General features: G+C 38.0%; 1 protein-coding gene across 18 annotated transcripts in view; it reads left to right on the top strand.

Annotated features, from left to right (window-relative positions):
- The window catches only part of pum (pumilio), a 203,453-nt gene that overhangs the window by 86,640 nt on the left and 99,621 nt on the right, over positions 1–17,192 (top strand). Inside the window, exon 1 of one of the 18 annotated variants that reach the window (XM_018004844.2) lies at positions 12,744–14,000. The exons of 15 other annotated variants lie outside the window; for them this stretch is intronic. In XM_018004844.2, coding sequence (XP_017860333.1) covers positions 13,860–14,000 — 141 coding nt within the window. In that variant the 5' untranslated portion in view covers positions 12,744–13,859. Of the gene's footprint in view, positions 1–12,743; positions 14,001–17,192 lie in introns of those variants that run through there. 2 more of the 18 variants (XM_018004851.2, XM_018004857.2) reach the window with 2 other exon arrangements.

Here is a 17,192-nt window from a genome sequence, read left to right as displayed (position 1 = left end):
TAAGCTGGTCATCAGACGTTACAAATTAATTACATTCGCTGTGAGCTGTACCGTTCGCTGTGCCGTTCCATTTCGTTCCGTACTCGGACTCTGTTCGCTCCATTAAAACTAAAAAATGCAATTACATATAGCGCCTGGGGGTATGCAATGGAGCAGCAGGAACGCAGGAGCTAGCAAGGACATCAACGCCCAGCACTGCGTCTCATTTGCCGCCAGGCAATAGCCTGGCTTGGGCATTGAATTTGGTCAACAAATAAGCGCAGGCAGGGGCAATAAGGCAATGCACGAGTGGGGTGTGCGGGTGTGTGTGACCACCAACAGGGAGCAGGGATAATTCAGCTTGAAAATCGTAATGAGATTGTGCGCAACATTTTTAATTTCATTTACTGCTAGTGGGCAACAGCTCTTAACAGTCCAAGTAATTTGGCCTTTGATATCGGAGCACAGATCAGAAAAATGTAACAAGTTATTTTGATTGCGAATCAAAGATGTCATTGAGATTAAATGAAACGATTTTAAACAAATAAATCTCCATAAATATTATGGATATATATTATCGATCAAAATTTTATGAAAATATTCAAATATTCGGGACTGCAACAAAGAATAGGGAAGGGAAATCAAACCATATGGAAAGTAGGAATATTGACTCTATATCTAGTAAATATAGGCTATTTTTATTACCAGCATGGATTGTATTTTTGCAGCAAATTCCTTTAAATCTTCCTTTAAATCTTAAATTCTGTTAACCTCCAATAAAATGTTACCCCAAAAATGTAACATTCCAACCAACAGCGATTCACATGATGCTAGCCCTTACAGTAGGTACTCTATAACACCTCCTGCAATGTCTTGTTTTCCTTTACCTCGTCTTCGCCTGCATCTTTGCCCATTCAGCTGCAGCCAACTGCAAATTGAAAGAAAATAACTGGCTCTATCGTTCGGAAGAAGGGGATTTCTCCTTTATACCTCATACTACCGAGCTCTGGTCCTGTTGTGCAGATAAGACAAAATGACAACGTCTGACGTCGCGTCCGAAGCCGACAAAGTGACGACACTTGTGGCCCTGTGTCGACCCCATAACCGTTGCCCCCTGCCACGTCTGCCTGTTGCTGCTGCTCCCCTCTTTTCCTCTCTCTCTCACTCTCTGCCTTCTGCTCTGCCTGTCTCTGTGGTTGCTGCTGTGTACGAGTTTATCTTTTTGAGTTTATTATCATTATACAACCATATGGCGAAATATTCAGAAGGAGGCTGTGGATAAGCAGAGGGAGGGACAGGTGGTAGGGGCACAGTTTGACGTCAGCCTCGTCAGACAGGCGCCAAAATTGTTGCGCTCCATGAACGTCCTCTCTGCGAAATACACTTGACAAAAATATGTCGACTCGAAAGAATGTTTATTAAATTTCTATAAATATGTTGGAAATCTAGAAATTTTGTGTACATGATAAAATATGTTTAATTGGCTTCGTTTTTAAGTCTACCGAAAGAAGATGGATATATTTTCGGATATAGCAACATAATGAAAAATTTTCTCAAGTGTTCGTCTATGATTCTTTAGGGACCTCTGCATAGAAGGTATGCCTGTCATCAGCTGCGTCATTTTTAACCCTATTATTATCACGATAATCTTCATTATCGTCTCCATTGTCATCATTATCACTGTTGGCGTTATCTGCATAAATGTTGGGTCCCACTGAATGCCGCGTTAACTGCCAGCTCATATTTTGCATGCTTTTAATAGGTTGTGTATTGTAGAGTGTTTATGTGTATGTGTATGTGTATGTGTGTAGCGCGGATGGGGTGTGCTTGTAGTTGTAGCACCCGGCTGTGGCTTGTCACGTTGCGTACATTTTCTAAAACGTTTTTGTGCAAATGTGGCGCAAATTTCTCTGCGCATTTCTTTCAACTAACCAAAACCCCGTTCGCCCTTGCAATTTTCCCGTTCTACACCCTCACAACCCCTGCTCGAGGCGTGTGTTTTCATAATGCGCCATAAAGTATGCAATGTTATTTTGCGCTTGATGAATTTTTCCACGTTGTACAGTTTAGATGGTCGTTGCTGTTGCTGTTGCCGTTGCCGTTGTTGCTACTGTTGTTGCTGTTGTTGCAGCCAGCAGCGTGGCAGGTAATTCACATAGTGTGCTGTAAAGTGAATTCCACCCAGCACAAAGTAAATTAATGTGCAACACTTTTTAGATGAGTACACGCGAAAATCCTTTGAGTGGACTTTGTAAAACCCGCTGATCCTGGCATTTACGTGTGACCCCCCAAATGCGGTTAACACTTGTAAAGGTTTAAGTAATTTGTGGTAAATGATATTACATGCATTTTAAAGTACTTTAAAGAAATAGATTGATGCGATTTTGATAAAATGTAGACTTCTGTCGCTAAATCTATTGAGGAAGCGTCTTAATTGCTTTTCTGGAGGATAGTCTGGTTGTTTTTGACACACACTTCTGCCCTTCAAAATCATTTTCTCACTTCGCATATTTCTCTTCTCTTTTTCATCTCTCTTTGTCTTTCGTTCTCTTGCTTTCCCTCTCTCTCTCCCTCTCTCTCTCTCTCTCTCTCTCTCTCTCTCTCTCTTTATCTCTTTAAATTTTGTTTCATTTCATCTTTGTTTTGGCTGTCATCTTTCTATCTATCACATTCACGCATCTCTCATCTTACTCTCTCTATCTTGTCTCTCTCACTTCTGCTCATAGTTCTATATTATGTCCGTCATTCTCGTCTCTAGGATCTTGAACCACTAATTGGAATCAGTTCAGTTACCATTTACAGCTGCAGCGTACTCAATTTCTCCAGTGTTTCTTTTCGTGGTATTCGTAAACGTTTTTATGCCACCAATAGAAACGAGTGCTGCTTCAATCTCTATTATATAGTGGCTGCTAATGGTTTCATTGCCATACCAGAAAGCCACCATCTTCGACTAACACTTACGATCCCGAATTCCAGTAAATGTCATGTCGGTTGCTACGTGTCATTTGCCAGCACAGGGCGACAATTTGCCAAAAAAGAAAAAAGGAAAAGGAAGAAAAAAGCAAGCTGAGTAAAAGTAGAGAAAAGCAAAGTAGAAAAGCTAAAAATAAAGTCGATGTTTAATGGCGCACAAAACACGCCGTAATGAAAATGGCAAAGTGCAACCAGAGAACCAGAGGGAGAAAGATAGAGAGGCAAAGAGAGAGAGAGAGAGAGAAAGAAAGAGTTTCGAGAAGGAGCTTGGTTGGCAATGCAAAGTTATTTGATTAAGTCACTTACAAGCTGGATCCTTTGCGAACGAAAGACTCTGAGCGAAAGTAATGCCACTCAGGGTTGGCCAACGCCATCTAATATTGACATATTGAACAAACGTGCACCAAAAACCGCGCCAAGTGCAACAAAGCTGCCCGAAGAATGGAGAAAACGAGTGAAACTCTCGAGCAGGCGACCAACCAGCCAGACAGCAGGCAGGCAGGCAGACAGGCAGGACTTAAAGGACTAAATTCATATTAAAAGTACGCGCAGACATGACAGCGGCAAAAGCCAGCCAAATGGTAGCTACAAAACCGAATAGCAAAACCAAAAACTGTGAAACACCAAAACCCAAAAAACTCCCCAAACTCAAAGCCAGCCGGCTGCAAGTGCAAAAATTCTAAAATATATTGCACGGGCAAGCAGCCCCAATCTCGCTCGCTCGCTCACACTCTGTTTCCCTCCCTCTCTCTCACTTTCATGCAACATAGACGCACGTACAACAGGCTGCGATGCCTCTGACCTCCCTCCCTCCCCCCTTTTGTTGAGTGCCCTGCGTGGCAAGTAACCAACGTCGAGACACATTTTCTAATAATGTTTCACCGTCACGTATTAATGCGTTTGTTTGTATCTTCATTTTACCCGCTGGCATTTTAATGTATTTATTTTTTCTCTCCTATGGCCGCCTCCCTTTCTATCTATCTCGCTCGCTCTATCCGTATCTTTGGGGCCAGGAGCACACTCACACATCTCTCGCTCGGCCCCCTCTCCACCCAGTCTCTCAGTTTTCCTCTTGGGAAGTTTGTCATGTTTGTGCATGCGACACACTCGCCGGGTTAATAATGAAGTACGTTTACGTGTAAACTCTATTCTAATATGTATGCTAAAAGCTTTGAACAGGCAACAGACACCCTACCTCTACTACCACTACCAACACTACTACAACAACCCTAGCAAGCTTTCTGCACTTTTTTCTATTACTGGTATTGTCGGTATGGGGCTTGGGGATGCTGGTATTTTATATCTGCGTAATATGTTGTTAAAATTAATTATTGCCTCAGCACAGTTTTGTTCGTAAAGTTCACTTTTGCAGTTAGAAATGTTGTGGAAAAATTTGGGTTTTGGCTGTGCATTAAGCACTTTAGGACTTAGTAGTTTCGGTAGTACGGCAGAAAGCAAGCTTATAGATTAGACTGAAGCGGCATGTGGGAAACGAACATAAGTCTAAACGTATTAAAGGCTTATGAAATTAGCTTGTAATTAATTTGTCATTAGGAATACAAATATATAATATATTTATATTAATAGTCCTTCGTATCTATTTTTCTATTTTAGTTCATTCAGGGTCCTCTTTTTTCCTATATTCATTAGCATTTTTCATAGTTCAATGTTCTGTTACACTCGATATCTAGTATTTTCCCCTTTTTGCTTTGTACTGTATTCGTAAACGTTTCAACAGCTGTTGCTTTTACAACCTATAAAAAGTAATGGAACTTTACAGCATGTTTAAAAGTCTCTTTTTTTTTCAAACATCTCCGCCGCATCGAGTCCATATGCTAAATTATCTCAGATACTCCATATTTTCCATCCTTTATTGACTCTGCTTCAGAGCGCACTTAACTCAAGCATAGATACTTTTTGTGGCTTGTTGACTTAAGTGCTGTGCCTTTGGCTGCCGGCACTTGTTTAACCATTCATAAAAACCTACTCGCAACCACTCTGACACACTTCAATGTCCGCACCACCACCACCACCACCACCACCACCACCACCACCACCCCTCTGACCTCATCAGTCCCATCCTAGCCAAAGGAGAGCCAAATAGCATGATGTTTTTCTCCAAAAAAGAACTCTGCTGCCTACTTTCAGGCATCTAATCACGCAGCAGGCAATGCGCCAGGCAGGACAGCTCAGTTTACCAATTCTATTAAAATTCTTCTCAAAAGTCACACGCAAGCAGAAAGAGACAGCAACAGCAACAGCAGAGACAGATAGAGCGAGGTCGGGCAGTTAAGGACAACTACATATTAGAAAAGTATTAAATTACAACGCCCATGCAGAATACACGCCTCTGTTTGCACAATGTCCTTGCAGCGACTGGCTTTGGTGCGTCGCTGTGTGTCCTGTGGCTATCCCTTTTCTGTTTCTAGCTGCTCTCTGTGCTTTTTTGTCTTCATTTTTGTGTCGCAGCATGAAAATTATAGGTTCTACGTCCTTCGGCTAGTCCAGTCCGTTGGGCAATGTGTGAAGTCATCGCTTTATAATCAAGTTTTCCTTTCAAGTTTCCTTTTCCTATTTTCCCAAATATCCCTCCCTCTCTCTCTCTCTCTCTCTCACTCTTTGTATCTGGTCCATATGGTCGCACAAATTGTCGCCTTGCCGGCAGAATATGTGGCTCGTTGTGAATGTGTGTTTGTATTTTACTCCTTTTGCCGTTTACTTACTGCTGACTGTCCTGGATGTCCTGCTCTGTCCTGACGTGTCCTGCCCGCTGTCCTGTCCTGTTCTGTCCTGCGCTGTGCATCTGCCATGAAAATTAAATTGACCGTAGCTGCTTAAAGTTATTAAAGTCGAAAGGCATCCGGCTTAGCTCCCATTCCCACTAAGATAACATTTAGAAAAGGCCGTACAGAACCTTGCACATATGCTATGAAGACAAGGGAATACCCTTTACGGATACAGTAAAGGAGCTTTATAAAAAGTTGTCACTTGTCGCACAGTTTCTACAACTGATGTGATATAGTATATAGAAATCTTTTGCAGTAAGTAAATTAAATATTTGGAGGCAGAGTATTAACAGTCGGTAGCATATTGTTGGCATTTCCCTGTGTTCCGTGTGTGCCCTACATGATTGGTTGAGTCAGCGAAATATGTGAGAGATTTTGCACAACTTTAGGCCCTCTCCCACTTTCATCACATAAAGCATTGTTCGGTCTGGGCGTGGGTCAATCGTTCGTGAAGGTTCAGCTGTTCAAAGGAAAACTAGCATGACATCAGCAGGTTGCTTGAGATTGTTTGCAGCTAATCAGATTCTAATAAAACACGTACTTGAGCCGATAAATTTAAATAGATGCTGACACGAAATATTAATCGACATAAATCAAAAGAATTGTGTTGACACTCGATAGGGCTTAGTTGCAAAAATCTTAGCACAACATATTAAAAAGTATAGACAATGTAATTTTCATGAGGAAATTTAGTTGAGTTTTGTCTAAGTGAGGTTTAGTTAGTTGAGAGAATTGTGGGAATATCTAGAATTGAATTTCAATATAGTTACTTTAGTCAGCTGTAACATCATTCATCAGCTGAATTTTTGATTTATCTTTATATGATAAATTATAATATTTAAGACTAAGCTGCACAGATTTATATATTTATTACAAAACATATTTTGTATTTATTTATTTTTTTATTTATTTATTTTATTTGTATTTATTTATTTTATTTTTATTTATTTATTTTATTTTATTTATTTATTTTATTTTTATTTATTTATTTTATTTTTTTTTGTTATTTTATTTTTATTTTGTTTTTTTATTTATTTATTTATTTTTTATTTTTTTTTATTTTTTATGTTTTTTTTTTTTTTGTCCAAAATTGTATCGATTTCTTTTCACTTGAGAGCTCCCATTTATCTATTGATTTTGTGTCTCTTTCATATCAGTATATCATCAATCTTGATTACCTCATGCATCAACATCATCTCAATCATCATTACCGTTATTCACGTATTGCTGCGTGTCACTTTCACTTTTTGCCTTTCATTTTGTTTACCCGTTTTCATAATTTGCCATTGCATACTTTTTGCGGCTGTGTAATTTTTTCGTGTTGCCTTCGTTACTGATTAAATCTGTACACACAAACACACACACACACAGACACAGACAGGCACACTCTCCTATCTATCTATCACTCTCACACCCACACACATTTAGAGAATGAGAGAATTTCTTTGTTCTCTGCGCTTTTCTCTTAGCATTCCCGTCGCTTTACGTTGGTAATTTCGCTTCGTGTTTACTTTTAATTTGCTTAAATGAGGCGTAAGTGAGCAAATTTTTTAAGTGCGTTGTAATTTTTAATGAACTTAAAGTACAGCCAACAAAATGAAAAAAGAAAAAAAAAAAAAGAGTAAAAATGTGTAACATATGAGATAGATAATAAGTGAGAACGCAGAAGCTTCTCCTGTGTGCATTTTGCGTGTTATTTCTGTTAACTCTGCATAAGTTTTTTCAGCTGGGAAAAACATTTGTAGAAGATTTTATAAATTGCTATTTTTATAAATTACAATATATTAAATATGTGTTTTAACCAATTTTGTTTTTTTTATATTTGCAGGTATGTTCCTTTATTCCTGAAATACATTTGACAATGAATATTTCCTAATAGGTATGTATTTAAGATGACTCTTAAAATACAGTAGAATCCGCTGCCTTGTACGTCGTTATAAACTGATTCTAGTATTTAAAAAAAATACTATTTATTTTATTTGTGTAGGCAAAACAATGTATTTCATTAATCCCTAAATAGTTCTACATAATGTAGAAGGCTTTATTTCATAACTTTATTTAGCTTTCATTACTTCCATACGCCTTTTCTCTTTAAACGTAGACTTAACTCTACCCATCTTCTCCTGCAATTATTCATTATGGAATTCACTATAAGTATCGATAAATGGGTATTTATCGATAGTTAACTTTAGTGCTGGTCCCTCAGATCTTATATTTGCTGCTACACTACTTTTCTCTATCAAAGCTAAAAAAATAATAATAATAATAGTACTAAAATATACTTAGTAGAACAAAGCGTGACTGTACTTTTTTGAAAAATGAAAGCCTCAGTAGTTAAAAAACAAAAGGAAATTTCGGCCGCTTTGTTTTACTGAAAGTGGGCTGGCATTCATAAAATAGTACTCAATTGCTTGACTTTATTATTTAGTTGCCTGAATTGTTTTGTGCTTAAACTGGTTAAGGTGTGGCAACTCTATTCTGTTTTTTCTTTTGCAACATTTTATTTGTTTTTGTTTTAAAATATATTTTTTAATATTCTCATCGCGTTGACACCATTTTGAGTGTGCCAATTGTAAACAAAACAGAAATAAGGTTTTTCATTGCATTGCGATGTGACTTTTCATTGTCATCTTGACGCCTTTATTTACACACACACATATATAAATATCTATATAAACATGTGTATATGTATATTTGTTTGCCTTGTCATTCAATTCATTCATTTGCATTGCTGACACTGATCTGTTGGCCGCCTTCCAGTTGGCAATATTTTTGCCCAAGTGCTTATGGCAACCCTATTGGCCACGTCCAGAGTTGCTAGTGGGCAGCACAGCTTTTGCTAAATACCAACAGCTAATTTTCGTGGAAAAAAATATGGGGAAACGCCAATTGAATTCAATTTTCATTGAAAGTAAATAAATAAATAAGCGCAATGCGATATTCAGAAGTAAATGTATTTATTTCGCGGGTAATTCAATTATAAATGTTTTTCTTTTGTGCGAGCAAGCAGATGACAACAGATGAAATCAACGGCCACGGTTTGTACATAATTGAAAAATCATAAAAAAAATTGTGTGTAATATTAAATATACATAAACAAGTTGCAGCAAAAAAAAAGAAAACGAAATGAGAGATTGCATTCGATTCGGTTTGGTAGGTTTCAATTTAAACAGCTGGGGGAAAAAAATGCGACAAACGTTGTGCAAATGTCAATTAACTTTGAACGACAAAGAAACAAATAGTCAACGAATTTACATACACACACATATATATATATATATATATATATATATATACATAGTGTATAAAAGATCTGAAGAGGTTTGGGAAGCAGCGGTCAACAATCAAATTCAAATTGATTTTTAATTAATTTTCGTCACATTTTTGTGCCCTTTGAAATGAATGAAAATTGCTGCCAATTGCTGCTGTTGTTGGCCTGGCCTCTCGCTCTCAGCGATGCTGAGAATCCAATTGACTTTATATGCGTGTGTGTGTGTGTGAGTGTGCTGCTGTCTGTGCATGTGAGTGTGTGTGGGTGGGTGGATGGCTTAGTATTGGTCTGTGTATATACAATATGTAGAGGGTTGTATTGTCAACTATTATAAATTCAATTTAGATACGTGATGGATGTACGAGAAACGAAGAACAAAGTAAAAATGGAAAACAACATGAGAATTGTGTTAGTTTGTGGTATAGCTGAGCTGCGAGGGCTGCCAATCCTGGTGGGGCAGGAGCTGCAGTTGCAGTTTACAGTGTACAGTGTGCAAAATAAAAATGCGAATATACATACATACATACATACATACATACTGTAGTATGCATCCAAACACTTTGCATGGCTGCAATCTTACAATACATACATATATGCTGTTGACATAAATAACTCTAACGCCATTGAAAATGTATATCAATTGAGTTTGCGTAGACCAAAGAAATCAATTGCATTTGTATTTAATAAATTAAATGAATTTGAATGAAATATGGCCGAATTAAAAAGGGAAATGTAAAATTGCAAAAACAGTAATTACATTAAAAATAAAATTTTAAATTATAAAGTAAAATACATTATAAATTTGATAGCTATATTTTATTTATTTTATTTTCTTTTATTTCTTTTTTTGTTTTCAAAATTATTTTATTAAAACAAAAGAAGTTTATAGGATGATATGATATATTATAAAGAAATTTCAAGTATTGAACTTTTAACAATTTACCAAATAACCAGCCAAGGTGGATACGAAACTCTTATATTCCAGTAGAGCACACCGAAAATCCGTAAAGGCCGAACCCCTTTGAGTTCAATTCAATTTCTCCCAATTCAATGAATGCTTTACATATGCTTATATATAAATGGTTAAAAAATAGTTTGATGCAATATGTACGACAGCATCATTCAAGGGCCTGCCAACCCTGTGCTCCATCTACACATGTAGAATGTGCAAATACACACACACACACACAGACACATAGAGACACGCTGACACACACTTGAAACTTTATTGCCTCATGTCTGGTTGGACACTTCACACAGCTGTTTTTGCAAAAAACGAAGAGCAACATGAAATTGGCAGAGAAAATATGCAGATAAATTGCATGAATACCGCATGCTGCACTTATCGTTATCGATAAAAAAAACTTCAATGTTGAATGTGCAGCACAAAAAAATAAATAAGAGATAAATTAATGGCACCGTGGTGTAAAATAAATGAGATGGCGACAAATTGTCACAGACTTGAGCTAATTTTAATTAATTCGACCAGGTCTCTGGCTAATTACAGCAGCTATGAAGATAGATAGGGAGAGCAAGAAAGAGAGGGAACATGCGTATAAGCTATCGTTACATGTAACGAGCGCAGCTAACGAGCGGCAGCGAGATTAGCATCTTGGCTTGATCGTTACAACAGCTGTCTCTCTTGCTCTCCTCTGCAACGCTGCCTTGCTCTTGCTCTCACACCAAGTTAAACTTGTTGTGCAGTTAGGCAGGTCGTGGCCGGCTCTGAAAAATTTTAGGCCAAGCACACACACTCACACACATACTTACTCGCACATAAGTTCATACTTGCGAACAGCCCGCTGCTCGTCGCGTGCGGTGAACGAACTCAAAGCTGTTTGACGGGAACACAATTCGCATGGCCCAACCAACAGCAAGGTGTGAGAGCGAGATGGACTGCGCTTAGCATTGCTCACTTCCCACCGCTCATCTCTAAGCTTGACTTGCAGCTTTTTTGAATGTCATTGTCGAGGCAGAGCTCAGAGCTGAGAGAGCGGCAGAGCTGTTCTCTTTTTCTTATGCTTGGCTCTGTCTTAGTTTGCATAAGCTTCAGTTAGTTTTATTGTTGTTTCTTGTTGGCTGTTGCTTTTGTGCTAATTTCGCATGTGATTGGCGTGCATTGAACTTGTGCGCTAAAAACAAAACACAGAGGCACATATACAGAAGCGCACGCCCATAGCAACACGTGAGCAGCAGCATTAATTAATGCTGCTGCTGCAATGTTGCTGCAACATGTTTATGGCAACTTGTTGAACAGCGTGCGCAGTTGTTCCGCTGTCGTACTACCGTTAGAAGTTAGTGAACTCTCTTTCTCTTTTGCTCTTGTAATGCATTCCCGATGATACTCTTCGTGTTCGAGTTGTTGTTGTTGCTGTTGTTGTTGTAGATGATCATTTTCCATCATTTTGTTTGCAGCGCACACAGACAATTTTCCAGCTTATGAGATTGCAAGAGTCCACTTCAATTTCATGTTCTCGTGCATGAAATCAGTGTTGTTGTTGCTTTTATTATCTGCCTTCTTTTGACACTCCTCTAAGAGATATATGCGGCCCAGGTGGAGTCCAGGCCTAATATGTAATTTAACGCTATGCTGTTCTTGTTGTTGTTTCTTCTTTTTTTTTTTTGGTGCCTTATAAGGTTTTTGTCTTGCCTGGCTTACGTTTCGCGCTCTCGTTTTAGTTTCAGCTCTGATTTTTTTTCTGTATTTCTTTCTTGCCTAGTTCTCGGCTTAATTTGTTTAGTCACACTTTGTTGCCAGAAGTCAACAAACTCCACATGGGTTCAACGTTACCTAATAATAATCGTACTATCCCCTAGGAGACAGACCGCTTGAGGTTTTTAGTTGTATTTCATTTATTATCGTCATTAAAGTTCACGGAGGGCGTGTTACGACTTGTCGTCTAGTTGCGTATAATTAATGAAGTCTCGAAATAACAATCAGGTGTAAGAACTAATGATAAATGAAGAAATATTAACATTATACCTATAGAACTTCGATATTATTATTCACCTCCATGGCTTTCCTTTCCGTTCATAACTGATCAAATCATCAGGAAAATCAGCACTTAATTTCCAGCTGGGCTTCGGCTATGTCTTCGCTATTTACTCTTCATGTTCCTATTGCCTAGACCCCAACTGAACATGTTTGGGCAACCTGTTAACTTTCAGCAACGTATGGCGGAAGCAACCACGAACGAAGAGTTTGCAGCATAACAAATATAAACACATATACACACAAACACATGTATGCACATTGCATGCCCAAAAAGTGCTGAGATATTCTAAAAAAGATAACTGCGCTTTTCTTTACACGCAACTGGCAATGCCGTGTGGACTGACCAGTATAAGAGTCGTCTAGAGCGCAACAGTTTTCTCTCGCTCTCTCAATCGGAACACAAGCTGTTTCAATTTTTGGGGTGTGCTCGCTTTGCTGCCGCACAGAAACGTCAACAACAAGTGTTTGCCGTATGCGCTGAGCAAACTCTACACTCTACACACGAAATCATTGCGCTCGCTTACTCTCTCGCTCTTCTACACAACAGCACAGTAGGCCAAAGTATGAGAGTTTATATTATTGTCTCAGCAGAGAAGAGATTTGTACTCTTGTATTATTAAGGTTTAATTTGCTGTGAATTTTATACTTAATGAGCTAGAATTCATGATGTTGCATTTAAATGCTGTCACTGCTCATGAAATTTGTCATATACATCTGATTAGCTTGCACTGGCTCTCTCTCTTTGCGCCCACTGTGCCAAATTGACCGCTTCGTTTGCGCTGCATTCGTGCGACAAACGAACTCTCCGCTTCGCTCATTCGCTCATTCGCTTTGAGTCGTCGTTTCTTTAGCTCGGCCCGAATCGTATCACAGGCAGGAAAATCAGTTCGCGATGGAACTTTGAACACAACGGTTCGTTCTGGCGTGTTTCCGTTTCGTACTTCCCAATTCGTATATCCGTTAAACGTAAACGATTTGTCGGGGAAATCAGAAAATAAACAAATAATATCGTGTTATTCTTATTAAAAAATTATTAAAATTATTATTAATATTATAATTATTAGAATTTAGTATAATTGAGGAGTGTGCAGTAAAATTGTTCTAAATTCTGAATGTGCAATACTACCAACAAAAATATAGTTGCAATAATATAATATTTATAACAAAGCAGCAAATCTTGAAGAAATCCAAGATAATTCATACAACAATTGTTGCTCTTTTGCGGTGCGTGTCATTTGATTGATTCCGAGGATTCGAACAACGTCGTGGACATCAATGTGTGAGGATTAATGCTGCATGTAGATACAGATGCATATAGTATATGTGCATATATATACACAGATATATCTCTCAACGGGCAGCATCTCATATATCGCTCTTGCGGCCTGCAAAGCACGTCTCACGAATGCGGCTTAAAATTTAATTGAAACGCGACCCCGAAGCCGAACAATAAAAAAATACGAAATTTCCATTTCGTCAACCTAAGGAGAAACGAGAAAAAAAAACAGAATCAACAGTTTTTGAGCATAAAATAACGTTAAGTTCATTACAATAAATACGCTGTACAGAAATCAGAAACCAGAGTTCCAGATAGCCAGCTCAAAGTTGATAACAAAGCTGATTTTTTTTAATGGTTGTTGCTTTAAAATAAAATAAAGAATAATAAAAAAAAGATATAAATATATTTTAAAATTATATCGGAATATATAATATAATATAGGGGCTTTACGCTTATCAACAGCCCGGATAAATTGCAACGGAAGAGTGTGTGTGAGTGTGTGCGTGAGCATAAATATCAACAGCAAAAGGAACAACAAAAACTAAAATAATCGGGACCGCAAGCGATTTCAACAAAATGGTGGTTTTAGAAACTGCCAGCGCCCTACTGGGCGGGCCATACGCCCAGGGCGCACCCGCCCTGAAAATGGTGCAAAAACGCTACATTGGATTACATCAATGGCTGGGACCTATACGCAAAGAGCTAAAGGAGCATATTGTAAGTGTCCATCAGAGAGATTATGTGTGCCGTAGAGTTCTAGAGATTTGGCTAATATTCAATGATCCCTTGAGAGCAAAAATTCTAATTTATAAACGGAAACTTATTTTTAAAATATTTGAAATGGTTTTCTCTAGGAAAAACAATCCAGTCTAATTTACTTACATGTATCATTTATACGATAAATAATGATGTGAAATTTGAATATAGATTTGCTGCTCGGTTTCAATTCGCGAATAACTACTGTACCCGACATGCATACACATGTGTAGTTTGTTCTATTGCTAAAAATTATATTTGACTCAGTTGAGATTAGAAATATGAAAACAGTTTGCGATATATTTGTGCCTCAGCTGCTGGTAAGTCGAATTCCCGCTTTTAGGATTCGACAGAATTCTCGACCAATTGAAATGATTTGCTGAATAGCTCAGGAAATTTGTGTTGTGAGAAATCTTTTAATTTTATTTTAAAATCAAGACTTTCTATATAGATTATTAATACATGGAACTCAAAAAATTATATAAATATTTATACTATAACTAAATATGGATATATAGCGAATTATCAGTCCATCAGTTAACTGTTAATTTTAAAGTTTATTCTATACTCTCTACTAAAAATTGACTAGCTTTCTCTAGCTTTTGTTCTGAAATCGATTAGTGAAAATGAAGTTGATCATCTAATTTGTGTCTACAGTTTGGAGCTTTAATTTGCATTTAGTTTTTCTTTGAATACTGCAAGATTTTTCTCGATTTCCATTTCATACCAGTAATTCGTTTTGTTTTCTGCAATTGTATATTTCTAATTATTTCCGTTCATTGTTTTTGTTTTTTGCTTTGATGTAGTTTTGTCTACTTGTCACACTCTTCTTTTGGCCATATGTAGCCATGGTTGTCTCTCCTCCTCAATCCTCCCTCCTCCTCCCCCCATCGAATTTTCCACAATTTTGTTGTCCATTTCAATTTCGTTTTCAAGCATTTTCACATTGATTGCGTGCGTGTGCTTTTGTTTGTCTCTCTCGCTCTGTTGTTGTTGTTGTTGGCTTGCATTGATTGATTGGCAATTTGATTGATTATATGCCAAAATCCCTTTTATTTATCGTATGTATAGATTTATATATACCACTTTCAGATCAGGCTAAGCTATAATTGTTGTCTAGTTGCTCGAATCAAAAAAAAAAAAAAAATAAAATAAAATAAAATAAAAATAAAAATAAAGAAAAGAAACTACAACTCGATTTGCTCTATTCGCAACTATCCAACTAGTTGACTAGCTGGTTAGCTGTTGGCCGATTTGGCTAGAGCATTTGGCGTGGTATATTTATGAGTAGGTTCCCCCACAATCTCTGGCCGAGACTAATGAGCATCCATTACTCATCTGGCCGGGATGCAACCAGAAATACAGCAACAGAACCCAGACCTGTGGCTGAAGCTTGCCCAGCGGCTGTTCTATTAGAAGAGTTGCGTTTTTGCCAGCCAAAAAGAGGAGGGCGGTGCATGGGCGTCGGGAGCGGGGTCAAATTCAGGTAGATATAGGTTGGAGTATCTTTGGGGATGTGGCGGCGGCCTAATTAATGTGTGTGCAGTAAATTTATGACCAGAGGCTTAAGCAGCTTATGAATTATGTCTTCAAGGGGGGGGGGGGGGGTATTGGCCAGAGAGCTGCATGAGTGCGTATACGCGCAAGTGTATTGTAGGTGTGTGTGTGTGCGTGTGTGTGTGTGTGCAGGTGTGTACGTGCTCAGTTTCCAATTGAGTGATTTATGCGCTTGAAAAATGCATGTAAAATGCGGCTGCAACTGGCGGAGCATAAAGCAACAGCTAATAGAGGGAGATAGCAAGAGAGAATGGGGGGAAAAGAATAGGGAGGAGAGAAAGAGAGAGAGCAAGCGACTCACACAGCTCATTAAGCTGTAACCAAAGCCTTAATGGAGCCTGCAAGACAAAGTGAGAGAGAGAGAGAGAGAGAGAGGCGGGTAGCAAGTGTGTGAGTGAGTCAAGTAGAACGTTTGATATTTTTGGATTACTGTGGGCTCAACAAGGATGCGAGCAGTGCGAGGCTGGCGCCTTAAATATAGTGAATAAATGTTTACAATTTGTTAAAGCTAACTATGTATCTGTGTATGTGTGTGTGTTTGTGTTGCACAACTGTAACCAGAACTTACAGCAACTGCAAGTTACACTGAGCCAAACAACTTATATAAGAGCAGCTCATTTATTTGCCTTTTTTTTTAATATTTTCAATGCAATATGAAATGATTTGAAAAGAAATTTGAATATTCGCTTTAGAAATCGTTGAGCTTTTAGAGTTCATTCAGCCATGCTGTTTTCGCTCAGTGTAGCAACTGTTGAACGATTGCAGCTGCATTACGTATACGCTATACTGCGCCGACTGTCGCTCAGGTTACACACACACACACACACACACACACACACACACACACGCACACTCAGTGGGAATTGTCAGAGCTGGTAAAATGTGACCTGACATCGATGCGACGAGATGCGGCGGCAAATGCCACTGTCAAATCGAGGTATCGCTTTTCATGTTATTGTCATGGTTGTTGCTGATATCCCTTGAATGAGTCAAGGGGCGAGATTGAAGCATGAAGAGGGAAACGAACTAAGTCTATCTAGAAATATGTGATTCAAATGAAAACAGAAATGAAAATGAAAAGTGAGCAGCAGAGTAGCAAAGAGAATTATTAAATGAAACCTGATTGAATTATATTAAATTCAAATGAGACAAATAATGCATCAATATTATGATCCAGTTTAATGTATTCTGAGAGCATATTTAAGTTATTATAAATGACAATCGTAAATATTAATAGACATAGTAGTAGTACGTTTTCTATTTTTATTTATTATTTGTATTCTCATTTATGATAAGATTAAACTCATTCGCTAAAATCTTAAATTAATGTATACAGTAATTTCTGTCTAATCACACTTTAGTATCTGAACAATCAGCAATTATGGTTTCTCCTGCATAAGCAGGAATCATATGTTTACCCCTCTCCTCCCCCCCTCAGAGACCACAGCTCCTATGACCACTTTAAAGTTGGTCCACTTTCTCAGTTGATTATTGCCTTAAACTACAAAAGTTGGAAAAATCATTTGCCATAGCTCTGGCCATTTCTAGTCTCTCTCTCTCTCTCTCTCTCTCTCTCTCTCTCTCTCTGTTTCTATT

This window comes from Drosophila arizonae, chromosome 2, assembly GCF_054131065.1.
Source record: "Drosophila arizonae isolate 15081-1271.41 chromosome 2, UAZ_ARI_1.0, whole genome shotgun sequence".
NCBI classification, from domain to species: Eukaryota; Metazoa; Arthropoda; class Insecta; order Diptera; family Drosophilidae; genus Drosophila; species Drosophila arizonae.
The sequence above is the reverse complement of the archived record's forward strand: the minus strand, read 5'-3'. Positions and strand labels throughout refer to the sequence as shown.